Below are 27,537 nucleotides of genomic sequence, written 5' to 3' on the forward strand. Positions count from 1 at the left end.
CTGTTTCGAGGGCCTCACTCCCCTTGCAGGTTCCCAGAACCCTCCCACTAGGGGAAACAGTCCCTTCAGGAAATGTTCTTTAATTGCCACTTTGAGCTTTCCATCTCTTTCCTTCCAGAATGCGAACACAGACACATCTGCCTCCCATCTACCTATCATATCTTCTACAGAACCCTCTAAAGCCAAGCTACACCCCTGCCATGAAATTTGCTGATTACATCAGCCCATTCTGGTCCCAGAGGGAGATGGGAAGATAATTTATAGGCGTAGTGGGTTACAGGAGATCAGAGGTTGGATCTTGGCCGTGTCTGCTACTTACTATGTGGCCTGTGCAAGTTGTTTAAACTTTCTTTTCTTTTCGTTGCTTTTTATTAAGTAGGGGCTTGAACTCAACAACCCTGAGATCAAGACCTGATCTGAAATCAAGAGTAAGATGCTTAACTGACTGAGCCACCTGGGTGCCCCAAGCTGCTTAAACTTTCTGAGCTTTGGTTTCCTTTTCTGTAGGAGGGGGATAACTAGCTATCCCATGGGAGTTTTGGGTGTGTACATAAGAACAGTAACTAGTAGGCGTGCCTGGGTGGCTCAGTGGGTTAAGCCTCCACCTTCAGCCTGGGTCATGATCTCAGGATCCTGATATCAAGCCCTGCATTGGGCTCTCTGCCAGGCAGGGAGTCTGCTTCCCCCCCGCCCCCCGCCGCCTCTCTGCCTACCTGTGATCTCTCTCTCTCTCAGATAAATAAATAAAATTAAAACAACAACAACAACAACAACAAAAAACTAGTAACTAGTAACTAAAAATTGCCCAATATAGTGGTTGAAATTTACGAGTCCAATAATGATGGTTCTTTCTCCTTAATCAGTTGCTCTAACATATCTATTAAAAATTTCAGTGCTTTTATCAGGGCTGTCTTACACTGGACGCTAACGATTGCATGTACAATATGCTATGATCCCTCTCACTGACAAAAAGCTTCAAGGGAAAATACTTCTCTCTTATACTTCTGTCGACCACAGAGGTTTTACTCTTCTTTTAACCATTGTTCTCAACATCCAGTGGGTGATTAATACTTAGCTGACTCTGTAATAATCTTCAAGCATCATAAAATGCATTTTAAAACCTTGTATTATATGAATTGGAGATAAAGTGCTACTGGGTGAAATCTCGTCCCCACCTATGCAGCAGAGAAAATCATTTAAAAAGAGGAGTAGACAGTAGTGATTCAAACCCAAGTGTGTTTTAGAGTCTACCTTGAGCAGTCAATGGATCAAACACACAGTCATGAGGCTTCTGTGCTCTATCAGGAGGGGAAGGAATGTTTTCCTGTCCCCTTAGTTAGGCTCTCTCTCCTCCCTGTCCCTAGGACACACAAATAAGGATAAGAACATTCCTCTTCAACTGGGCCAGAGTTAGGGGCTTAGACTTAATCCATTCACATTTATGAGATAAAGTACTTAAGAAGATAAGCAAGGTGTGATCTCCATCAGTAAGAAGAAAAGCCAATAAGCTTCCCTGGGAACAGCACTGCTCGCTCAGCTCCCACAGAGGGATGGGCAAGGTACAATGAACTCTAGGAAAGCTTTCTGTGGATCCAGAGACAACTGAGGGAACAAAGCTGATATCATGCAAAAGAGGACAAGGGAAGGATCCCCAAAACCTAATAAATAATTACTAAGCTGATTTTTTCAATTAACTTGAAATTAAAATTTGCTTTGGATTGATTGATTCCGAATGCTTTACCTGTGTGGTTTTTTTTATTTGTTTAAAAAAAATTATGACAAATGATTTAAAGATTTTGCTTTATAAATTATGCTAGTTCTATCTATACACAAATATAAGTATTTGAGCCACTGATTAAAAATTGTAACTCTTTTGTTTTCCTATATTTTTAGTATCGATTGCTTTTGAAATTCTCAGGACCTGTATGAAATTTCAAGCCTTCACTAAAAGGGAAGTGATGCACTCCCTTGGCTATTTAGCACCATCTGTTGGGCATCCAGAGAAACAATGTCATCTAGCTTTGAAGGGATGATTATTCTAATACATTCAATCAGTCCCTCAATATTAACTCAATCAATATTAACTCAGTCCCTCCCTTGTGCTAAGTCCTGGGTTGGTCCATGGGATATCTCTGAGTGCCAGTGCCACACATTCCAGGCATCATCTGCACCATGAGTCCAAGTAGGTTGTAGCTAAAGCACCCCCAGGATTTGGAAGCAGAATGATCTGGGTTTGAGTTTCAGCTTTGCTTTATCAAGAATGTCTGCCTCTGTGGTTGTGATAGTAGGCCTTGGTGTTTTGGGATCTCAAATACTTCTCTGAGCTTGAGTTTCACCTATAAGGAAGCGGGTATAATAATATATAGAGCAGGATGCCTGCGTGGCTCAGTCAGTTAAATGGCTGCCTTCAGCTAAGGTCATGATCCCAGGGTCCTGGGATGGAGACTTGCATCCCATGGGCCTCCTTACTCATCAGGGAGCCTGCTTCTGCCTCTGCCTCTGCCCTCCCCCCTGCTTATGCATGCACTCTCTCTGGCAAATAAATATCTTTAAAAAAAAAATAATGTCTAGGGCTTCTGCATAGTTTAATGGGAGAAATGTATGTGAAGACATTTTGCAGTAATACAAATACTGTTAAATTATTTTCTCTTCAGTCCCAGATGGAGAAAGCCCACTTGGAAAATAGCATTCACTCTTTAAATGATATGAATCATGAAGAAAAAAAATACAGGATGAAATAGATAACCTTAAATGAGGAATAGAAAGGAGGAAAATGTTAAAAAATATAAGCTAAAGGAGAAATATATGTCCAATGTGTATATATTTCTTCTACTATTTAACCCTTGTCTTAACTTCCAAGTTCCCTTTGCCATAAAATAAGGCAAATAAAAAATATTACAGCATCATCAACTAATCAGTATGCACTATAAATAAAGCTGTTTTAAAAACGTGCCTCAGATCAGAGAGGCAAGATGATGGAGGAGAAGCAGACTGAAATGACATCAGATCCCAGGAGTTCAGGTAGATAGTTATCAAACCATTCTGAACACCTACAAACCCAACAAGAGATCTAAGAGAAGAAGAGCAGCAATTCTAAGAACAGAAAATTGACCACTTTCTGAAAGGTAGGATGTGCAGAGAAATGAATCCGAAGCAGCGGGAAGATAGACCATGGGGGGAGGGGGTGGCTCCTGGCAAGCGGCGGAGCAATGGAGCACTAAATCAGAACTTTTAGAAGTCTGCTCCACTGAGGGACATCGCTCCAGAGGCTAAGCAGAGCCCTTGCAGGGACAGTGTGGTCTCCGGTCCCATGGGGTCACAGAAATGTCGGGGGTGCCTGAGTGTGGTATCAGAGCAGGGAAGCTGGCTCCAGAGATGGAGCTGAGGAGTGAGCTCTCAGCTTGCGGTCACCTTAAACCGTGATCCAAGGCACAGTTGGGCCACTCACTGCTTTTTGAGCACAGACCCCACAAGTGGCAAGTCCAGGGAAACACCTTTCTGCTCTAGGAGGAGCTGTGCAGCAGGGATCTGCTGGATTTGGAGACTCCAAACAAGGCTGTGTGCCAGAGATAGAAATGCTCAGTACCAGGCCAGGTGAGCTTGGAGTGCAGACAGAGACCAGGGAGACAGGAGTGACTGACTACTTATCTCTGAGGGTGCACTGAGGAGTGGGGCCCCGAGCTCTTGGCTCCTCCAGGCCAGGGACTGGGAGACTGCCATTTTCATCCCATCCTCTAAAGCGATACAGAAAGCATTCAAGGAACAAAAGCTACCAAGAGTGAACCCAAGCAGATTACTTAGCCGGTCCCTGGTGAGGCGGTGCAATTCTGCCTTGGCCGAAAACATCTGAGAATCACTGCAACAGGCCCCTCCCTCAGAAGATCAGCAAGAACATCCTGCCAAGACCAAGTTCACCTATCAAGGAGAACAGCAGAACTCCAGAGCTAGGGGAAAGCAACGCATAGAATTCATGGCTTTTTCCCCCGTGATTCTTTAGTCTTGCAAAGTTAAATTTCTTTAAATTTTGCTTTTTTCCTTATTTTTTAACTTCTCCTCTTTTCTCTTTTAACATTTTTAAGTAGTTTATCTAAATAAGACCTTTCTAAAAAAAAAATTTTTTTTTAAACCTTCATTGTCATACTCATATTTTATCCCTTCACTGTATTTAATCTTATTTTTTATATACATATAGGTTTTTTTTCCTAAAAAGTTTTGGGATACAATTTCTTCTAATAGATCAAAATATACCCTAATCTACCACATGGCTTTGTTCTAGTCCCCAGCCTGAGCACATTCTCTCCTCTTTTTTTTTTTCCTCTTTTTCCAACCAACTTATCTTATCAATTTCTTTTTTAGAATTTTTAAAAAATTTTCACCTTTACAGTCATATTCCACCCCTTCATCGGGTTTACCCTTATTTTTGTATATATGTAAGTTTTCCTTTATTTAAAACTTTGGGAGGTAGTATCTTCTAAGAGACCAAAATACACCCAAAATGAAGTGGATGGCTCTGTTCTATTCACCAGTCATATATATATATATATAATTTTTAATTTTTTAAAAAGATTTTATTTATTTACTTGACAGACAGAGATCACAAGTAGGCAGAAAGGCAGGCAGAGAGAAGGGAAGGGAGGCAGGTTCCCTGCTGAGCAGAGAGCCTGATGCGGGGCTCAATCCCAGGACCCTGGGATCATGACCTGAGCCGAAGGCGGAGGATTTAACCCACTGAGCCACCCAGGCGCCCCTATAACTTTAAATTTTTAAATTTTTATTTCTTTTTCCTCCGTTCTTCTCCCCCAAGTTTTGGTTCTCTTCTGATTTGGTTAGCATACATTTTTCTGGGGTCTTTGCCACCCTTCCAGTATTTTATTCTCTGTCCATATATTCTTATCTGGATAAAATGACAAGGTGGAAAAACTCACCACAAAAAAAAGAACAAGAGGCAGTACCAATGGCTAAGGACCTAATCAATTCGGACATTGGTTATATGTCAGAACTAGAGTTTAGAATGACGATTCTCAAGGTGCTAGCTGGGCTCAAAAAAGGCATGAAAGGTATTAGAGAAACTCTTCTGGAGAAATAAAAGAACTAAAATCCAACCAAGTTGAAATAAAAAAAAGCTATTAATGAGGTGCAATAAAAAAATGGAGGCTCTTACTGCTAGGATAAATGAGACAAAAGAGAGAATTAGTGATATAGAAGACCAAATGACGGAGAATAAAGAAACTGAGCCAAAGAAAGACAAACAATTACTGGACTGCAAGGGGAGAATTCGAGAGGTAAGTGATACCATAAGATGAAACAATATTAGAATAATTGGGATTCCAGAAGAAGAAAGAGAGAGAGAGAGACAGAAGGTATATTGGAGCAAATTATAGTAGAGAATTTCCCTAATATGGCAAAGGGAACAAGCATCAAAATCCAGGAGGCACAGAGAACCCTCTTCAAAAATCCATAAAAATAGGTCCACACCCCATCATTTAATAGTAAAACTTACAAGTCTTAGTGACAAAGAGAAAATCCTGAAAGCAGCTCAGGAGAAGAAATTTGTAACATACAATGGCAGAAATATTAGACTGGCAACAGACTTATCCACAGAGACCTGGAGGCCAGAAACAACTGGCATGATATATTCAGAGCATAAAATGAGAAAAATATGCAGCCAAGAATACTATATCCAGCTAAGCTATCACTGAAAATAGAAGGAGAGGTAAGAAGCTTCCAGGACAAATAATAATTAAAGGAATTTGCAAACACCAAACCAGCCCTACAGGAAATATTGAAAGGGGTCCTCTAAGCAAATAGAGAGCCTAAAAGTAGTAGGCTAGAAAGGAACAGAGACAATATACAGTAACAGTCACCTTACAGGGAATAAAATGGCACTAAATAACGCTGAATGTAAAAGGGCTAAATGCCCCAATCAAAAGACAGAGGGTAAGAGAATGAATTAAAAAAAAAACCCAAACCCATCAATATGGTGTATTCAAGAAACTCATTTTAGACCCAAAGACACTTCCAGATTTAAAGTGAAGGGGTGGAAAACAATTTACCATACTAATGGACATTAAAAAGAAAGCTGGGTGGCAATCCTTACATCAGATAAATTAGATTTTAAGCCAAACACTATAATAAGAGAAGAGAAGGACACTAAATCATACTTAAAGGGTCTTCCCACAAGAAGATCTAACAATTTTAAATATCTATGCCCCTAACATGGGAGCAGCCAACTATATAAACCAATAAATAACAAAATCAAAGAAAGACATTGACAATAATACAATAATAGCATGAGACTTTTAACACCCCCCCCTCACTAAAATGGTAACCCAAGTAAAAGATCAACAAGGAAATAAAGGCCTTAAGATGGACATCACAGATATATTCAGAACATTCCATTGCAAAGCAACAAAATATACATTCTTCAAGAGTGCACATGGAACATTCTCCAGAATAGATCCTGTCCTGGGTCACAAATCAGTTCTCAACCAGTACCAAAGATTGGGAGCATTCCCTGCATATTTTCAGACCACAATGCTCTGAAGCTAGAACTCAATCACAAAAGGAAAGTTGGAAAGAACTCAAATACATGAAGGCTAAAGAGCATCCTCCTAAAGAATGAATAGGTTGGGGCACCTGGGTGGCTCAGTGGGTTAAAGCCTCTGCCTTTGGCTCAGGTCATGATCCCAGAATCCTGTGATCGAGCCCTGCATCAGGCTCTCTGCTCAGCAGGGAGCCTGCTCCCTCCACTCCCAACCTGCCTCTCTGCCTACTTGTGATCTCTGTCTGTCAAATAAATAAATAAAATATTAAAAAAAAAAAAACAAAAAGAATGAATGGGTCAACCAGGAAATTAAAAAAGAGTTGAAAAAATTCATGGAAACAAATGAAAATGAAAACACAACTGTTCAAAATCTGTGGGACACAGCAAAGGCAGTCCTGAGAGGAAAGTTTATAGCCATACAAGCCTTTCTCAAGAAACAAGGAAGGTTTCAAGTACACAACATAACCCTACACCTAAAGGTGCCAGAGAAAGAACAGCAAAGAAAGTCTAAACCCAGCAGGAGAAGAGAAATAATAAAGATCAGAGCAGATATCAATGAAATAGAAACCAAAAGAACAGTAGAACAGATCAATGAAACTAGGAACTGGTTCTTTGAAAGAATTAATAAGACTGATAAACCCCTGGCCAGACTTATCAAAAAGAAAAGAGAAAAGACCCAAATAAATAAAATCACGAATGAGAGAGGAGAGATCACAACCAGCACCAAAGAAATACAAACAATTATAAGAACATACAATGAGAAACTATATGCCAGCAAATTTGACAATCTGGAAGAAATGCATGCATTCCTAGAGACATATAAACTACCACAACTGAACCAGGAAGAGATAGAAAACCTGAACAGACCCATAATCAGTAAGGGGATTGAAGCAGTCATCAAAAATCTCCCAGCAAACAAGAGCCCAGGGCCAGACAGCTTCCCAGGGGAATTCTACCAAGCATTTAAGGAAGAATATATACATATTCTCCTGAAACTGTTCCAAAAAATAGAAATCGAAGGAAAACTTCCAAACTCATTTTATGAAGCCATCATTACCTTGATCCCAAAACTATACAAAGACCCCACCAAAAAGGAGAATTACAGACCAATATCCCTGATGAACAGAGATGCAAAAATTCTCACCAAAATACTAGCCAACTGGATCCAACAGCATTAAGAGGATTATTTACCTCGACCAAGTGGGATTATTCCTGGGCTGCAAGGTTGCAAATCAATTAATGTGATAGACTACAAACATAAAAGAAAGGACAAAAGTAATTAATGTGATAGGCTACAAACATAAAAGGAAGGACAAGAACAATAGATGCAGAAAAAGCATTTGACAAAGTACAGCATCCTTTCTTGATTAACTCTTCACTGTGTAGGCGTATTGGGTACATACCTCAATATCATCAAAGCCATCTATGAAAAACCCACAGCGAATATCATTCTCAATAGGGAAAAACTGAGAGCTTTTCCCCCAAGATCAGGAACAGAGCAGGGATGTCCATTATCACCATTGCTATTCAACATGGTATTAAAAGTCCTAGCCTCAGCAATCAGACAACAAAAAGGAATAAAAGACATCCGAATCAGCAAAGAAGTAGTCAAACTTTCACTCTTTGCAGGTGATACAATATGATATGTGGAAAACCCAAAAGACTCCACTCCAAAACTGTTAGAACTCATACAGGAATTCAGTCAAGTGTCAGGATATAAAATCAATGCATAGAAATCAGTTGCATTTCTATACAACAAGAGCAAGACAGAAGAAAGAAATTAAGGAGTCAATCCCATTTACAACTATACCCCAAACCATAAGATACCTAGGAATAAACTTAATCAAAGAGGCAAAGAATCTGTACTCAGAAAACTATAAAGTACTCTTGAAAGAAACTGAGGAAGACACAAAGAAATGGAAAAACGTTCCATGCTCATGGATTGGAAGAACAAATATTGTGAAAATGTCTATGCTACCTAAAGCAATCTATAGTTTAATGCAGTCCCTATCAAAATACCATCAGTTTTTTTTTAAAAAATGGAACAAATAATCCTAAAATTTATATAGAACCAGAAAAGACCCCGAATAGCCAGAAGAATGTTGAAAAAGAATGCCACAGTGGGTGGCATCACAAGTTCAGACTTCAAGCTCTACTACAAAGCTGTCATCATCAAGACAGCATGGTATTGGCACAAAAACAGACACACAGATCAATGGAACAGAATAGAGAGCCCAGAAATGAACCCTCAACTGTATGGTCAACTAATCTTCGACAAAGCAGGAAAGAATGTCCAATGGAAAAAAGACAGTCTCTTCAACAAATGGGTTGGGAAAATTGGACAGCCACATGCAGAAGAATAAAACTGGACCATTTCCTTACACCACAAAAAAAAAAAAAAAAAGACTCAAAATGGATGAAAGATCTCAATGTGAGACAGGAATTCCATCAAAATCCTTAGGAAAACACAGGCAGCAACCTCTTTCGACCTCAGCTGCAGCAACTTCTTTCTAGAAACATCGCCAAAGGCAAGGGAAGCAAGGGTAAAAATGAACTATTGGGATTTCATCAAGATCAAAAGCTTTTGCCCAGCAAAGGACACAGTCTACAAAACCAAAAGACAACTGACAGAATGGGAGAAGATATTCGCAAACGACATATCAGATAAAGGGCTAGTGTCCAAAATCTATAAAGAACTCAGCAAACTCAACACCCAAAGAGCAAATAATCCAATCAAGAAAGGGCTGAGAACATGTACAGACATTTCTGCAAAGAAGACATCCAGACGGCCAACAGACACATGAAAAAGTGCTTCATATCACTTGGCATCAGGGAAATACAAATCAAAACCACAATGAGATACCACCTCACACCAGCCAGAATGGCCAAAATTAACAAGTCAGGAAGTGATAGATGTTGGCGAGGATGCAGAGAAAGGGGAACCCTCCTACACCATTGGTGGGAATGCAAGCTGGTGCAGCCATTCTGGAAAACAGCATGGAGGTTCCTCAAAAAGCTGAAAATAGAGCTACCCTACAACCCAGCAATAGCACTACTGGGTATTTACCCTAAATATGCAAATGTAGTGAATCAAAGGGTCATGTGCACCCAAATGTTTACAGCAGCAATGTCCACAAGAGCCAAACTATGGGAAAAAAAGCTAGGTGTCCATCAACAGATGAATGGATAAAGAAGATGTGGTATATATACACAATGGAATACTATGTAGCCATCAAAAGAAATGAAATCTTACCATTTGCAATGACATGGATGGAACTAGAGGGTGTTATGCTTATCGAAATAAGTCAATCAGAGAAAGACAATTATCCTGTGGTCTACCTGATATGAGGAATTTGAGAGGCAGAGTGGAGGATTTGGGGGGTAGGGAAGGAAAAAATGAAACAAGATGGGATCAGGAGGGAGACAAACCATAAGAGACTCTTAATCTCACAAAACAAACTGAGGGGTGCTGGGGGAAGCAGGGTGTGGAGAGGGTGGTTGGGTTATGGACATTGGGGAGGGTATGTGCTATGGTGAATGCTGTGAAGTGTGTAAGCCTGATAATTCACAGACCTGTACCCCTGGGGCAAATAATACATTATTATTTAATACAACAATAATACATCATTATTTAATTATTTATTATTATTATAAATATTATTATTTAATAATATTATTTTAATAAAAATAGTAAAAAAAAAGAAAAACAAAAATGAAAAAAAAAAGCCTCATTTCAAAATAAGCAATGGACACTATTTTATCCTTAATATTGCTGTAAAAAAATGTAGGCTCAAAGACTAAAAACAAAGAGGACTGTACCCCCAAAACTCCAGGTCATTAGAATTAAAAGAAGCAAAGCAAAGGAAAAAAAAAAAAGAAGGAAAGCAAAGAATTTTCCAGTGTAACAAGACAAACAGAAACACAGAGAATAACAAAAAGTCCCCCACAAAAAATGAAAAAGCAGTATTTTTAAAACCACAAATGCAGAAAGTTAATTTAAAAAGGAGTAAGCAAACACAGAGATAAACCAAGCCATCTAGAAATGAAAAAAAATTTTTTTTTCTCTTCATAATTCTTGGGCCAAAGACGAAATCAAAATGCCTCCATAATTATAAATATGCCAGACGTAAAGACAGTAGAATCCAGTATTCCAAAGCCATCTGCCACAAGATGAAGCCATAATCCTGACCGGGAAGCTGATGTCCTTTGCTAGCTCTGTGCTGTCCCACATCCTCACAGAAACACGATAGAAATAAAATAAGAACACATATTTGAAGAGACTCTATAAACAAAATGTACCAAATACAAAGCGATACACATAATTCAAAGAATGATTAGGCTTGAACTCTTGCAGTTGTCCTATTAGGAACAGTTCCGGGATGGTGAGCAAGAAGGACTAAGAAACAGAAAACAAGAAATGTCAACATTTAGTAAGAACATCCATGTGGCATCTCTTGAGATGCACCTAACAGGACCCCTTTTTCCCTCCCAGTGCTGAAGGACACGGATGCATGAGCTAGCCTGACAATCCTGGGGGAGTGTGGTTGGCTGAGGCGGATTCGGGATTTCACCACAGCTCAGGGGAGGGCCTGGTGGATAAAACTTCTCGATGGATCTACCTCTCCAGCTCATCTTGAGGGATGAGGAAGAGCTGAGCAGACCCAAGAAAAGGGGACAACCAAGTAGGCCAAGGCCTTTCTGAGACCCAGAGTGGACTGATGGGGCTGAAGTTAACACGTATTCATTGGAAATGGCTGGTGTGAAGAAGTAAGCCAAGACGGAATAATGAAGTGCGCTTTATTATACAATGGTTTTAAACTTCATCTTGAAAGGGAGGGGATTATAGCATGTTCAATGGAAGAGTGACCTGGGTTAATCTGGTCTCAGACAGCAGTTTGGAGGCAGTGCCTGGGAACCCTACTAAAAGATCTAAAAAGATGTCAAAAAAGGTGAGGGGGGCACCTGGGTGGCTCAGTTCGCTAAGCATCTGCCTTCGGCTCAGGTCATGATCCCAGTGTCATGGGATCAAGTCCTGCATCCAGCTCCTTGCTCTGCAGGGAGCCTGCTTCTCCCTCTGCCTCTGCCTGCCACTGCCAGCCTGTACTCTCTGACAAATAAATAAATAAAATCTTTAAAAAAAGAAAAAAAGATGTCAACCAATCTGTGGTCTAATGGCACTGAGGCACTGTAGTTTTGTTCAATTTCAAAGACAGCTTTCTCGCCATAGGCAGTCTTTAAAAGTTACTTTCCATGGGCTGCAAGCTGTGATCTTCAGACTAAATGTGCTTGCTGTGGGAAGCTGTTGGAATGTTTGTCACCGGAAATTGAATTAGCTTTCCATCAATGTGATGATTAACCCCCGGACTTTGACTTTCTTGACCTAGTTTATCAACAGTTCATCTGCATGAATTCTCTTGCAATTAGGGAAACTATCTTTAGATTAGACAATCATCTTCGCAAGATTTTTACAAGTAAAATAAAATATTCATTTCTTTTTCATTGCAATATAACTGACATATAGTATTGTGTAAGTTTAAGGTATACAATGTGCTGATCTGATACTATTCATTTCTTTTTTTTTTTGAATACAAAACCAAGCCTCCTTTTTTCATAAATAAAAAGATGGAGAATAAAAATAAAAAGCTCTTCTTATAAGAGCTCTTCCCGCCCTAGGACATACCATGCTGTATTATAGTATTATGACTGTGTTGTTCATTTCTCCAGTTTCATTACTTCTTTGGACACTAGTGAGTTTAAGGTTAAAGACATTCTTGCACTAATTGATTATATTTTTTACTCTGTACAATATTTACTGGGGACGTGATATTTTTTTCTCAGTGCTTTGTGGGTTATAAATATGTTAAAATATTAATCCTATGTAATATTTTTTTCTAAGGATTCTTTAGAGTTGTTTTCTGCCTTTTCATCTTATCTATTTCTTTGACATGTAGAAATACCACATTTCTATGATGCTAACTCAACCAACTCTTAGGATTTCCATTATTATGTCTAAACAGGAAATTTGAGAAAATTTAATGTAGAGTGCAAAAAAAAAAAAAAAAAAAAAAGAAGAAGAAGAAGAAGAGGCAAATGTATTTTTATCATAGATTCACCAAAGACTTTGTTAGGCTTTTCCAACGATCTTTAGCAATACTACTAATCCCCTTCTTTAAATTCAGCATCTAAGTCACACCAAGAAATACTGTTGCTATTTTAACAGTAACCATATTTAAGTATGTACTTTGATGGTGATGGTGGATTCATGGCAGTTTATTAGGTTGCACGAAAGAATAAATTCTAAACTGTAGAGGAAGTGGGATTACCTAGTTCCCATGTTATTTCTCTCCTCTGGGTTAATCAGACTAATTTTAAAGACAAAGGGGTTTAGAACTAACACTGATAAGATTGAAAATAGGTTTTGATGGGCACTTAGTTGCTTCAAAAGAATGCCCAAACAGTTTGAACCCACAATCTACTGATGAAACAATTCAGCCATTGTCAACTATCTCTGGGAGGAATTCTGCTCTTACTATTCTTTATATGATAGACAGTATCCTAGGGTCTTTTGGTATATTAATCCCAATCTTCAGAAAATATTTCTTTTTTTTTTTTTTTTTTTTTTTTTACAGATTTTATTTATTTATTTGAGAGAGAGAGAGAGACTGAGCAAGGGAACAAAGGGGCAGAAGGAGAGGGAGAAGCAGGCTCCCAGCTGAGCAGGGAGCCCGAAAACTCTGGGCTTGATCCCAGGACCCTGAGATCATGATCTAAGCCGAAGGCAGACGCGTAACTGACTGAGCCACTCAGGTGCTCCACAAAATCTTTCAAAATAAGTATTTCACAGATGGGAAAATAAGGGCTCAGAAAGGTTAAATAACTTGCTCAAGCTTACCTAGCACATAAGTAGTTGAGCTGGGATCTCTGTTGATGCAAAAAAATCTCTGCTTTTCCTACTATGCCAACTGCCTTCCCGAACCTTATCTATTTTGTGTCAAGAGCATCCAATATGCAAGGCATACAACTAAGTACATTATCTCATTTACCCACAAAGTAATGGGCTTGACATTATTGGTCATTTGATATTGATACTGCTGACAAGATTTTAAAACTGGTAGTTAAAAAGATGGTTTTTGAGCAGTGGGCAAGGGCTCAACCACTAGAAGCCAGTAACGCTTTGTTAGGAATAAGTCATGTCTGCTTATCCTCACAATGTCCATCTTTAATTTGGTCAACAGCTGTGACAGCAGAGGAAGGCAGAGTTATTCCGACAAGCTTTTGAAAAGGTCTTTCTTATCATTCTGTTTCTTGAACATTCTGAGCTAGATGAGGATCGAATTCAGTGAACTCCACTCAGAGAGCTTTGACTAATTCATGATGTTCTTTGACCAATCTTTTTTTATTTATTAATCAGAATAAGAACATGGAGATAGTATTAACTCTGTTGATCCAGTGAAGCCAAGAGGAACAGATGAATGAACCTTGATCCAGAAAAATTTCAACAGATGGAATGAATGACATGAAATTTAACAGAGCTGAAAGGGAAGTCCTTCACTCTGTTCCAGGAAAAAGTGTTCATATGCTAGTTGGTGGGACACAGTACTTTATAGTTTTTGGTGAAGAGACTGAAGAATCATTTATGTGAAGACTTAGGGACTGGGAAGAGGAGAGACCCACAGCCGTGTATCTGACTGAGGACACCCACCCATGGCACCACTTTTGCACTCTTTCCTCATGAGGCTCCTACTGTGCTTTCAAAGGGACCTGATAAACACAACAGGTGCTGGAGAGAGTTTCTGTGACATGGGTCCTCAAATGCATGTCTCCAATTACACAACCAACAGTTAAAGGAACTAGAAAGATTTAACTTGGAGAAGACTTAAGGGAGACTGAGTGTTGGTCTTCAAACTTCTGATGGGCTAAATTGGAGAAGAACATGAGCTAAATTGGAGAAGAACACGTACTTGGTATACGTGGGCTTGGAGGGGGGATAGTTAAGAGAGGAAATTAGACAGGATAGACTTGGCTTCATATAAAGAAGTACTTTCTGACATAGGCATGGAAAAACAAAATGAACTATTTCAAATAAGTAAGTCCCTTAACTTCGACTCTTGCTCAATCACACAGGAAGACTGACCATTTGAGAGGGATGCTGCAGGGGAATTTTACCATTCAGTGGAGGTTTGATCATATGGTTGCTAAGATCCCTTCCTAGCCAGAGATTCTACAATATCCTGAAAATGGCCTATGTAAAATATGTAGCTAATGATATAAGAAAAAAAAGTGACTAGTGTGAAAAAGAAAAGCATTAAAAATTCCAAAATAAACAAGAAAACACTAATTATATGACTTAAGGCATGTTTCCTAGAACTCTAACTATTTGGTTTATTTATCTGGCCTAGTTCCCAAACTTGTCAGTGTATGGGAACACTCACTTTCCTGGGCCACATCTGGAAGGCTCTGATTTAGAAGATAGGGTAAACTATTTTTAAAAAATAATTAAAAAAAAATTCTCTTGGTGATTCTGATCCTCAAGCAGTTTGGGAGGCCACTGAAACCTAAACTTACTATAGGGGTACTTATATTTTGCATAAGAAATATGTATGTATGTATGTGTCTGTGTCATGCCTGAAAAAACTTAATAACGATTTTAACCAATCTGTTAATATTTAAAGTCACTGTAGTTTAATATTCAAGTGCCTATGCAGGGAGCAAACTCTACTTCAGTATCCTAAGCTCTAACAGCTTAGGACATAAAAATTAAAAATACCACAACTTTTAATATTATGAATAGATCTTTTGTATTTTTTTAGCATTTCTATCTTAGATAGAATGTTGTAAAAAGTAATGACATTCCTTCCTAAACAAGTAACAGAAAAAAATAAAGAAAACAGATATTATTCACTCATACATACATTCTAGTTTAAATACCTACTTTTTTTCTTAAGTTCCCACTTGGATTGGCAAAGTCTCAGAAAATGCAAGAAGTCGTCACTCCCTGTTAAAGCTCGTTAAGAGCTTACTAGTATTAATAAAAAAAAAACCCACAACTGTGGGTGGGATAGTAAACAAATCAATACTCAATTTCTTGAAATTATAAATATTGAAACTTAAATGTTTCCTCAATATTTTATGTTACACTTACAAGTTTATAGAAAAATTTTTTTATAAATCTAATACATTTTTAAAATGTTTTTAAGGAAGCTTTCTTTACCTAGTCAATTAGATTCAAGGTGATCAATTTTAATGTATTACGAATAACCTTATTAAATCGTCAATTAAATTTTGATTCTCTCCATAAAGAAAAAAGAGGACTCTTTTTCAGATTGGTGTTAATTTTTTAAGCATTTCTAAGTGTACACTATGCGAATGAAGTCCTTTCCCAGACGTCTGGGAAGAGGTCCTGGTTGTCATAAAGCTGCTTCCTTGTCTGTTTTCATAAAGGGCTTTAGCAAGAATGTAACAGAACTCCCATCATCCAACAACCTTTGATTCAGGACATTAATCCACTATCTAAGACTTCCTGGACTTGGAAGTAAAGGGTTTCTAAGACTTGTCCTGGCTAAGGGTTGACTCCCCTCCCCTCACAGAGGATGCAGGGACATACCGAAAGAAGAGAGGAAGAAGAAAGAGATGAGTCTGCAGTAAGTTTCCTGTAGAGTACAAGACCGGTGATTACCGCAGATTTGGAAAACTTTAGGAATCAGAATGAAGGAACCCCCACATACGGGAACAACAAACACATCCAGATCCAAAAGAGTGGGACTTATAAGTAGGTAAGTAAATAAATAAGTTAATTAATTAATTAATTAAATCCATAAAAGCAATATTAGGAGATAATTATTTGTATTTCCTCGGTGTTAAACTTTGAACGTCATTTTGCTAAAAATAATTCCTACATTCAACTTTATGTTGACGGATGTAAAAAATAGTGACAGTATATTTATTGGGAAAACTAATAAAAAATTCTTTTACTTGGTTTTTTGCTATCTGGCAGACTGCCCTATGCATCTCCTAGTGAAAAAGGGTTATGGTAACAATGAGCTAGCCAATCAGGTTAATGCTGAATTTTCATCGGTGTTTGCCAAAAGAGAGAGGAGAGCTTTATCAAATTCTCAACTGAAACTGAGAACAGAGAGCTTCTGAATGAATCCCTCTGATGCACGTACAATTCCTTTCAATTATGGTTTGGACAGGTCAAATATTTTCACATCTTTTCCTTTAGTAGAAGGAAATGTTCTACTTACAGATGCACAAGACTATGAGAAAAAGGAGGTACGTGGTCAGCTCCCGTAAAACACTTTTAAGATACTTCTCTCGGTTAGTGCTGCTTTCTTCCATGAGCCTTGTTCCCCAGAGACCTTTAAAAGAATAATGAAAAGTATGAATGTCAAAGAAGAAACATAAAATAAATATCACCTGTTAAGGGGGATTCTCCTGTATTTTTTTTAAAAATAGGCATTCTTCACCTTTTTTTTTTTTAAAGATTTTATTTATTTACTTGAGAGAGAGCATGAGAGGGGAGAGGGTCAGAGGGAGAAGCAGACTCCCTGCTGAGCAGGGAGCCTGATGTGGGACTCGATCCCAGGACTCCAGGTCCATGATCCGAGCTGAAGGTAGTTGCTGAATCAACTGAGCACACAAGTGACCCTGTATTTTTTTTTTTAAGCAGGAGTACCTTTTAAGAATACATCAGTGTCTACTGTCCCCCCATATGCATCAAATACAAGATGACAATATGATCATTGTCTAAACGCCCCATCCCATCAGAAAATGTCTTAGTAAAAATTTATAAAGAGAAAAGGAAATAAGGGCGCCCCAGAAGAATGTATTAAATAATTGTGCACACACACATGTGCTCTTCCTGGGTGGGGGAGGACACAACCTGTCAATTATCCTCTCTCTAAACCTAGTTAGGACATGTGTAATTCTATGACACAATACACCTTTTGGATCACCCCTGATGAAAAGAAAGCCTGGTTGGAGCATCATTTCACTATGGAAATATCCACCAAACTTCTAGCACACTGGCCCCAAATTTTGCTACTCTGTAACCCTCTTTCTCCTTTAAGAAACTCAATGCTGACCGACTACTCTCAACCTGCATAGCTTAACAGATTTGAAAAATGCTAAGTAACATTGCATCTTTAAGTTAAAAGCAGCAATCATCTGATTTCACTCTCTTTGGAGAACGAAGAAAATCAGCAACCATGTTTCATATTTTAGCAGATGGAAAAAGTGCTGGGCTGGCTGAGCGGGGATGACATAACCCTCTGTGAGCTTGCTGGAGGCCGTTACCGCAGTTTTGGACTCACTCAGCAGACAGACATGGTAGCCATCCAAAACCCCCATTAATGAACAGTGCGGTAAAATCACATTGCTGGCTACTTGGAAGAGCCTTAGCGTTTGCCAAAAAGGACAAACTTCTCAATCCTTTCAGTTAGATTAAGTCGGCTGTGGATGGCAGTCAGCCTGGCCCTGGCGTTCTGCCTCACACGTTTAGTCTGCAGACTTTAACACCATCCATCACTGAAACTCACATAGCTACTTAAGCTACCAACAAGCCACACAGAGGATAGGGAAAAATGGCATCAATCCTTTTACTTCCCGGAAATGACTCCATCACCAGTGTTTATGTATTTTTAAAGTCTAATAATAATACATTAATTCTCCTCCTAAATTTCAGTATTCCGTGTCCTTTTCTTTTTTTCTCCCAAATTTCCTTTAGGAAAAACAGCAACTGAAATCAAAGACACCGTGTTACGCATCACAGGTTTCAGCACACGGAAAGTGGAGCAGGACTTATGACCAGGTCTGCTTCTGCCAAGATCTGGTAGTTGTCAGGGAATTACTCACTCAGAAGAAATGCAGCAAGCAGAATATTTGTTCGCTGAAACTCTATCATATTTAAAAATTATTACAAATTTAGACGACATGGAAAATTACAACTCAGAATAACATAGAGGCAGCCAAACATTAGGCTCAGTAGCCCTAGACACAATCACGCTATTTCTTCGGTTATATTTCTTTTGGAGACCAGGCCTAAAATATACACATAAGTGGAAATTACTAGTCTTTTTATCATCAGGAAAGATTGTTGTCTTGCCTCAGTCAGTGATTTCACTCTTTCCCATGCTTTATAAACAATTATGCACTAAGGAATGGTCATGGTTCTTAATATTTACAAATGGTACTGCTTGACCTATAAGCAGAAAAACAAACTCTCATCAAATTTTATTTAAGTAAATGTGCAATGGTCTACTGCAATTTAATTCAAGCCCTCAAATGAAACATTTCAAATAAAAAGAAACAAAGTCCCCCATTATATTTTTATGTATTATACTTCACACATTTCATTGACTTTCTAAATTAGTCTATCCACTTCCTCAAATATTTATCACTTTCAAAATTTCATCCAGTTTTTGCACTGGGTGCGTATGTAGGGTCTGTCTTAGTACATGGGGACCTCTTTACATTCTGATGAGTGAGAAGTGTTTGTTTTAACAGATAGAAAACAATTGCTGTCCTATGGCTAGCTACTTCCCATGTTTAGCAGAGCTGACAGACTGAGAACGGTTAAAGACAGAGTTCTCGTCCCAAGTGTCAGCATTCTTTAAAATCAACTGTTGTCTTTTCCCACAACTGTCCTCACCCTGGAGGGAGAACATGCCCAGCATTTAAGGCACTCACTCACACTTAGTACATAAAGTGTCCCCAGCTGTTAGGAAGAACATGGTATGAGGGGGACACCAGACAATATCCAGCTTCTCTCGTGTTTAAGAAGGTGCTTGGTCAATGCCAGAGCCCAAAGTTGGAGTATGTCATCTCAACAGTGTGTATTCCCCTAGTCAGTGGTACTTACGCATATGAACACAGGGAAACTGCGAGATAGATCATCCAAAACACGAAAGATGTCTCAAACATAAATAATTGTGAAAAAACGCCATTTTTGCAACTATCTTATTCACCTACTTCCCAAAGTGTTATTTTTGCAATACACAACAAATATCACAGAGAGAATGATATAATGATGTCCTATGTATCTCCCACTCAGCTTCAACAATTATCAATTGAACACCTGCATTCATCGAAACTGTCACTCGCTTCTTCCCAATTTTGAAACTAATTCCAGCTATCGTATCATTTCATCTTGAATATTTCAGTTCCATGGTTAAAAGATTCTGTGTGGATCATTTGCCTCATACTAACCCTGTCCCTTCTGATGGACACTAAAGCCCCATGACTCCTTGATCACGACAGGGTGCAATGTGGAATTTCGGAGTCAGTTGCGTTCAACTGCGGGATCAGTCACCTATGAACTGGGGGACCTTATTGAACATCATGAGCCTCCATTTCCTCAGCTGAAGATGGGATAAAAGTATCTCCTTGTGGGGTTGCTCTGGGAATTATGTAATTGCATAAAGTACTTGAAATTATGTAAATTGCATAAAGTACTTGAAAGAGGCCTGTCTATATCTCCAGAAACAGGTGCAACTCTGAAAAATATCCTACTTCTTTCTGACACCTAGTTGGCTTAAATTTCAGAACAGTGTAAACACCCTAATCCAAACGAACCTCAATTTCACTGTGAACAGCCTAACCAAATTCTCACTGCATTTCTATCATGAAAGGAGTCTGGGTTTTTGTACCCAGACACATGGGGGCCTTGTTGAGGAAGACAAAAACAATCTTTCCAAGTATTTATTTGAACTGCAGGCCCAACTTTAAAAAGGGAAGTGAACTTTTCCCTACTACTGGCCCATTTAATATAGAATATTCGGTTGCTACCTTATATGTTATTGACTCCTGAATCTTCAGTTCTCAGTCAGGCCTCTCCTGAGGTACACACAGGCAGATGCCACAGCTAACAGCCAGTTCTACCTGCATATTCCACAGACAGCTCGTACTCGCAGGCCCCATACTGAGAGCTTTTTCTTTCTTTGTCTAGAAACCTACTTGCCCTTATGGGTTAATGATACCAAGTTGGAAACATGGGTTTCATCTGAGAAGAGGCCCTTTTCTTAACCCTCATATGGAGCTGGTCCACAATTCTGACGGCTTCTGTCTGTCTCCAGTCCAGCTTCCCTCTATCCCAGCACACACACCTTGGCTGCAATCGTTGTTACCCCCTGTCTCTTGGTTAGCCCTCTCCTGACCTATTCTCCCACCAACCAGCACCATGCACTTCACTCCATTCTCCACATTCTCGCTAGAATCATCTTCAGATGGGCACGTGACCCTATCAGCCCTCTTCCTGAAGCCTCTATGAGCTCTAACTTTTTAGAGGGAAAAACTTACCAATAAGCTCAAGGTTTGCCTCATCTTACTTCTACTACTTTTCCCTCCTTAAATTCCCTCCTCATCCTTCAAGATGTTAACTCGACCTCCTCCCATAGAGTTGGTCCTCTCTTCTTTGGGTCCCTCCCAACCCTGGGACCCCGCATTGCAATTATTTACTTACACCTGTTTCCCCTACTAAGCTGAGCTCCTTGAAAGCTGGGACCTTGTCTTATTGATCTTTGTATCCCCAGTATCTACCACAAAGGAAACTCTCACAAATGTTTGTTGACTGAACAAATTCTGTTACTAGCATAACCTTACCACATACCCCACAGCTGCAACACTCCCTCAAAAAAATCCCCACAGCTACAGAAATACAAAATCTTGTTTGTTCAAAATTATAGTGCAAATAAAAAAAAGGAAGAAGTGATGGAGTGAGGTTTGGATTTAAAACAAAGGGAAACTCACAACAGCCAAAAGGTGGAAAGAACCCCTGTGTTCAATTGATGATGGATAAAGCTTGAAAAATTATGCTAAGTGAAATAAGCCAGATGGTAAAGGACAAATACTGTATGATTCCACTAATACAATGTACCTAGATTAGAAAAATTCAGAGACAGAAAGTAGAATAGAGGTTGCCAGGAGCAGGGGAATGTGATAATGGGTAGAGCTTCTGTTTGACATGATGAAAAAGTTCTGGAAATGAGCAGTGATGATACAACATAGTGACTAGGAGAGGAGATATGTATTTGTTATAGCAGTTTAGCCCACCCTACCAATTCAGCTGATACTTTAGGATTTCTACAGGAAAACAAAACCCCAAGCACAGACATTTAAAATAACAGGGGATGATTTTACCAAGTTGATACATCCATAGAACATACTCAATTCTGGAAATTCAGATAATTTGATTACTCATGTAAAGTGTCAAATTTTATTTTTGCACTAAGAAGAGGGTACTAAGGAAAAAGTAAAGATTACTGGGGCTATCTTTTAAGTTTGGGTGCAGTCTTTACATCCTTCAGCCATCCTTCACTTTCTTTGGTCCAGACTGCCTACATGGTCTTCCTGCCTCTCTGCTTCTCTGCCTCTCTGCGTCTCTGCGCAAGCTTTTCTGCGTAGCACACTGCCTACTGATATCCTCTATTTCTGCATGTTTCTGGTCTTGTTAACAACTTGCAACTGCTTCCTAATATTTAGGGCTAAAATCTCGGTTCCTTGGTTGGACATAGTATTTGCCACAACCCTGCGTCCAACATTTCTTCTTTACCATCTTACTCCTGCTAAGAAGATAGATCGAATTATTGTACCAAGAGCAAAAAGGACCCTTTGTTGTCTATCTTGGATTCATGTCATTAAAGAACATCACAGAGTATGCTGAACCCAGAAAAGACTTTGGAGATGAGATTATGAGAAACGGAGGCCCAGGAAATAAGTGAGTTGTATAAAGTCAAGGAGGAAGGCAGGAGACCTCCAGGGAAGCTCCTGACCACTCCAAGCTTGAGGAATCTTTCCTACCTTTAGAAATTGCAAGTTACTTTCTGTTCCAATCCTAGGGTATTATTTACACAATGCATGTAAGATTTTTGTCATTGGTATCTCATGAGGGGAAAAAAAAATCACAACTCATTGATGGTTATTTATTTTACGTTACTTGGTTTCTGTCCATAGGAAAATGGTGATGGTGCTATTTTAGTTTTTCGGGTTTTTTTGTTTTTTTTTGGTGGTGGGTAGAGCACCTGGTACAGTGCTACAGTGCTAATTTCATAGTAGGTGCTAATTATTCAATGAATGTCACTCATTTAATAAGTGATAAGTATATGTTTAATTTTTGATATATTTAATAAAGTAAAATTTATTCTAATATTTTCTAAGATTAACATTTTCCTGAGTGTCTTCCCCTACTAATTAGAGCATTGATAACGTTCGACTAGAAGTTCACTATGAGCTTATATGCTGTAAATTTTTTGAAAAAAAATGTTTGAAGAACTACACTTATAAACTCATATCAAGATACAAATTTCATTTCATTACATTCAATTATTGAATTTATTCAAAAAAGGTTAAAGGATTATTATACTTATTCACTAACTTGTAAAAAACTTCTCTTACTGCAGTGAATATTTTTTAAAGGACATTTAAAACAACATAAAATAATAATTTGTTTGCATAATTTTGAACCTTAAGAAGCACAAGGGTTTTTTACTAACTTATTCACATAGGTTGCTCAAAAAGGACCTTTTGTTCTCCACCATGCCATGAATCAAATTTACAACATAAACACTTAAATAAAAGAAATACAAAAGTGTACACTATTAAAAATCTATCATTTACTTTATAGTTATAAAGCACTCACATGTCAGACATGCTATGAATTTCACAGGTTTCATCTCATTTAATTCTCCCCACTCAGGAACAAAGTATCATGATTCTCTCTTTTTAAGAAAAGCAAAAATTGGGGATCAGAGAGATTAAGCAATTTGCTCAAGGTCATAGGGCCAAGGTGTGGTAGAACTGGAATTTGGGTGTAGGGCTGACTTGGTCTTAATCACATTGTTATTAAAACACCTGGCCCTTTTTTTGTACAAGATTTGCAAAACTGACGGGAAGAGTAGGGAAGGGAAATTTTCAAAAGAACTGAGAATGGAAATTCTTAAAAGTGGAGATTAAAATAATTTGAATGTGAGAGCAAATGCAACTCTTTTCCAAGGATGCCTCTGACAAAACCTTCCAACACAAGATCCTCTCTGCTCCTGGAAAATCTGTGTCCTCTGAATAGGCACTGGCAAATCTGAAAATTCCTTTCCTGCCTTTGGAAAGTTGGGTGCACCGAACTCTGACACATGCACACACAGCTGGTATCTGGTGACTTCACTGTTTTGTTGGAATTTCAAAGAACGTTAAGTTAGCTATTTAAAAACATACTACCAACGTTTAAACAATGTTACTTTTTCTTTGCAATTGTTTTAGAAAAATACCTAGATTAGAAATGGCTAAATAACTGTTTTCGAAGACATTATTTTCTTCTATTTGTGGTATTCTAAACAGCTCGCTCTCCGCAAAACAACCACACACATCACCAAAACAACATCCGTGACAACTCACTGACACTTCTCCCACAACTTGGATAACAGTACAGATACCCTTTCCAGAATGGAATGCGGGGTGAGAGGGCATCCAGACCAGCGGAAGACCCGATATACAGGTGCAACTACCTTCAGCTGTATTAGAATATTCTTCCTTTTTTCCCCTACAAGAAAAAAAAAAAAAATCAGAGGCACCCTTTCATTTTAATACGGCTTTCACTGAGATATGCAGAGGTAAAAATATGCTGACCCATGTTCTTCTGTTAGAAGGAGGTATCCCATAAATTTGCACAAACAAGGGCGCAGTGGAATTCCGCCACGGGTACCGGAAGTAGAGCGCAAGTAGCAGAGGTGGAGACGCGCTTCTAAGGGACGCAGGGACGCGAGGGCGATGCGAGCTGGAGCCCCGGGAAGCTGCCCACAGCGGGCGACGGCTCTGGCCGGCGCCCGCGGCTCCGGTTTGTGCATCAGCCGCTGCGGGTCGCGCTCTTACCTCGCAGCCCGCGAAGCAGCCTCTCGGCCCAGGCCACTCGGGGCGGCTGCCCGTCCAGGGGGAGGTGGCGATGCAGCGGGTCCCCGCCGCCGGCCGGGCTGGGACTCGGGGGGCCCTGGTCCTCTCGCCTCCCGCGCCTCCCGCTCGGGTGGCCAGGGTCGTGGTAACCCCCCAGCCCCCGGCCTCGGGCGCCCACGGAGCTCACGGCGGAGGAGGCGGCCGACCTCCGGCTGCCCGGGCGCCACTCCACGTCCATCTCCACCACCATTCCTCCTTCCTCTCCTTCCACCTCCTCCTCCTCCTCTTCCTCCTCGGCCTCGAAGCCCGGGTTGTCACGGCTCCACGCCTGCCGCGAGCACGACGAGAGCGGAGGCGAGGGGGAGGCTGAGGCTCCGGCCGGGGGGTCCCGCGCGGCTGCCTGCCGGATACGCTCCATCTCGATCTCCAGGCCCCTCTGTTCGCGGAGGCCGCCCGGAGCCGCGAGGCCGGCGCCCACGGCCGCGCCGCCCGCCATCAGCCGGCCGGGGCCTGTCGCTCGGGATGCGGGCGGCCGCTTCGGGTCCCCGGGCTGCTGCGGCTGCACGCGGCTCGAGTTCACCATCGCGGTCACTGGCGTCCGGCGCGCCTCCGCCCCGCGCCGCGGTCGGCGCAGCCCGCCGCAGGAGCCATGTTCTTTTCTTCCCGGGGCCCGCCGCCGCCTGCTCCCCGCCCCCGACTCCCCGCAGACCCGCGTCCCTCGCCCGCCCCCTCGGCCCGCCTCCCCCTCGCCTCGCCTCGCCTCGCCTCGCCTCGCCCAGCCGCTGGGGCGCGCTGCCTGCCGGGGGAGGTGCGAGGAAGCCGCCCCCGCGGACCGCGCGGTGGGCTAGCGGCGCCCGGGCTCGCGTTCCAAGTGGAGCCGGGGCCCGGTGCGGGCGCCCACGTTCCGTTCGGGTGCAGGGGCTCCGGCAGGAGGGGTTCGCTGCCCCGTCCGCCCGCCCGCTAGCGTGCGGGGAAGGGGCTTCTGGTGCTGTCCCTGCCTGCGGGACCCTGACATAATGGTTGGGTCCCAGTTAACCGCCAGGCTCTTCTGCCTCGACTTCCCGAAGTGCAGGGACAGCGAGAAAACCATTTTGTGGGATGGTGTGTACTAGCGAAATCCAGCCTGCGCTGGTTTGCCGCAGGGGCAGAGAAATCTTAACTTCATCTGAGAACTACCAACAGGCTGCTAAGGCTGGCTTGCTTGGCCTTTGGCGGCCCCCTTGTCCCCACTTCTGCCTCTTTTTGGATGGTTTTTTCAACGTCAGGTCGGCTCCTCTCTCCACACACTGTGGGGACCCCAAGGATTCCGTCCCGGAGCCTTCAGATCGCGGGTGCTCTGAGCTGGAGCTCGTCCCCGGCCCCCTCCCGCTGCCGGCTCCGGCTCGGGCTGCCAAGTCAGCCCCGGGGCCAGAACTTTATTCCCACTCTGCGGAGCGCATCCGACTGGATGTTCTGCAGTTGTGTCACACTTAACCTGTCGCAAATTAAATTTCCGTCCCCTTCCTCTTTTAAGTCTGCCTCACCTCCTGTGCCCCCAGTTGAAATTTGAGGCAGGCTGTCGTCCTTCTCAAGCTAGGCTTCTCCGTGATACCCTCATCTGTCTGCTCGTCTCCTACGCCTCTTCCCAAATCTTGTTACTTCTGCCCCACAAATCTCTCTGATAGAATCGTTGTTTCTCATGCCTGTTGTCAGCGTTTTCGTCCAAGGCCGTTGGTGTATGTTAGTTTTATTCCTCATTGGAACATCAAACCTATCAGTTCCACCTCCATTCGCCACTTTCAAGATCCCCAGCGTTCCCAAATTGTATTCAGAACCAAAACTGCTCCTGTCACATTGATGCTTGGATACTTCTGGGGGCTCCTGACAGCTTAATAGATAAAATTTAGTTTCCTTAGGTCTGGTTAGTAAATTTTCTTCATCCGCCCTTGTATTTATTGGTTTGCTACGGCTACCATAATGAAGTACTCCAGACTGGGTAGCTTAAACAACAATTCACAATTCTACAGGGTGAAAGTGTGAGATCAAGATGTTTGCAGAATTGGCTTCCCCTGAGGTCTCTCTTCTTGCCTTGTAGATGGTGGTTTTTCCACTAGTGTCTTCACATGGTGATCACTTTCAGGGGTCAGTGTCCTAATCTCATCTCATAAGGACACCAGACACATTGGATTCAGGCCTATTCTAGTTGCTTCACTTTAAGTTAATTACCCAGAAAAAAAAAAAAAAAAGATAAAAAAAAACCCCAACCCTGTCTCCAAATACAGTCACATTCTGAGTTGTTGGGGATTAGGATGTCAACCTACGAATTTTTGAGGGGGACACAATTCAGCCCATAACGGCCCCTGCTCTGCTTTTCTAGCATTGGTTCCCGTCTTGTATGTACATCAGAGCAGCATCCTTTGTTGCTTCCCTATTTTATTCAGGTAATCATGGCCACCTATCATCAGTTCTGTGGTTTATTTATTTACTTATTGGTGTCATTTGCCTAACTTTGAGCTTTTTTTTTTTTTTTAAAGATTTTATTTATTTTTTGACAGAGATCACAAGCAGGTAGAGCGGCAGGTAGAGAGAGAGAGAGGAGGAAACAGGCTCCCTGCTGAGGAGAGAGCCCGATGTGGGACTCGATCCCAGGACCCTGAGATCATGACCTGAGCCGAAGGCAGAGGCTTAACCCTCTGAGCCGCCCAGGCGCCCCATAACTTTGAGCTTTTTTAAAGACAGGTCTTGTTTATCCTAACCTACTACCTCAGCCCAAATTCCACTTAGAATTCTTTCTTAATTAAAGCTCTCAAACATCTGTTGTCTTTATGTCTGTCAGTTCCTTAGAAATTTACTGTCTCTTTGTCTAAAAAATATGAAAACTGCCTGCCTCGGTCATTTGTTTAGGCCCTAATTTCATTATTAGCCCTCTGTGTGCACATAATAAAATTTTAGGGTTTTTTTTCCCCCTTATTAATCTGTCCCATGTAAATTTAATTCTAAGTTCAGCTGGAAGACCTTGAAGTGTAGAGGAACAACTTCCCTTCCCTACAGTACTAAATTTATATTCTCTTATCTGTTGTTATTTAGACTTAGGGTATGTATCTCGCCAATGACATAACTCCCTACAGTTATGTCCCAAG

At 40.9% G+C, this 27,537-nt stretch overlaps 1 protein-coding gene across 1 annotated transcript in view; it reads right to left on the reverse strand.

The window, feature by feature from the left end:
- Positions 1-25,117, reverse strand: part of PKD2 (polycystin 2, transient receptor potential cation channel) — a 61,912-nt gene extending 36,795 nt beyond the window's left edge. Inside the window, exons 1-2 of the mRNA XM_059173237.1 lie at positions 24,401-25,117; positions 16,789-16,902 (exon numbers count right to left, since the gene is read on the reverse strand). Of these exons, the coding sequence (XP_059029220.1) occupies positions 16,789-16,902; positions 24,401-25,001 (715 nt within the window). The 5' untranslated portion in view covers positions 25,002-25,117. The remainder of the gene's footprint in view (positions 1-16,788; positions 16,903-24,400) is intronic.
- Between the last annotated feature and the right edge of the window lie 2,420 nt (positions 25,118-27,537).

The sequence above is a fragment of the Mustela lutreola genome, chromosome 1, assembly GCF_030435805.1.
Source record: "Mustela lutreola isolate mMusLut2 chromosome 1, mMusLut2.pri, whole genome shotgun sequence".
NCBI lineage: Eukaryota > Metazoa > Chordata > Mammalia > Carnivora > Mustelidae > Mustela > Mustela lutreola.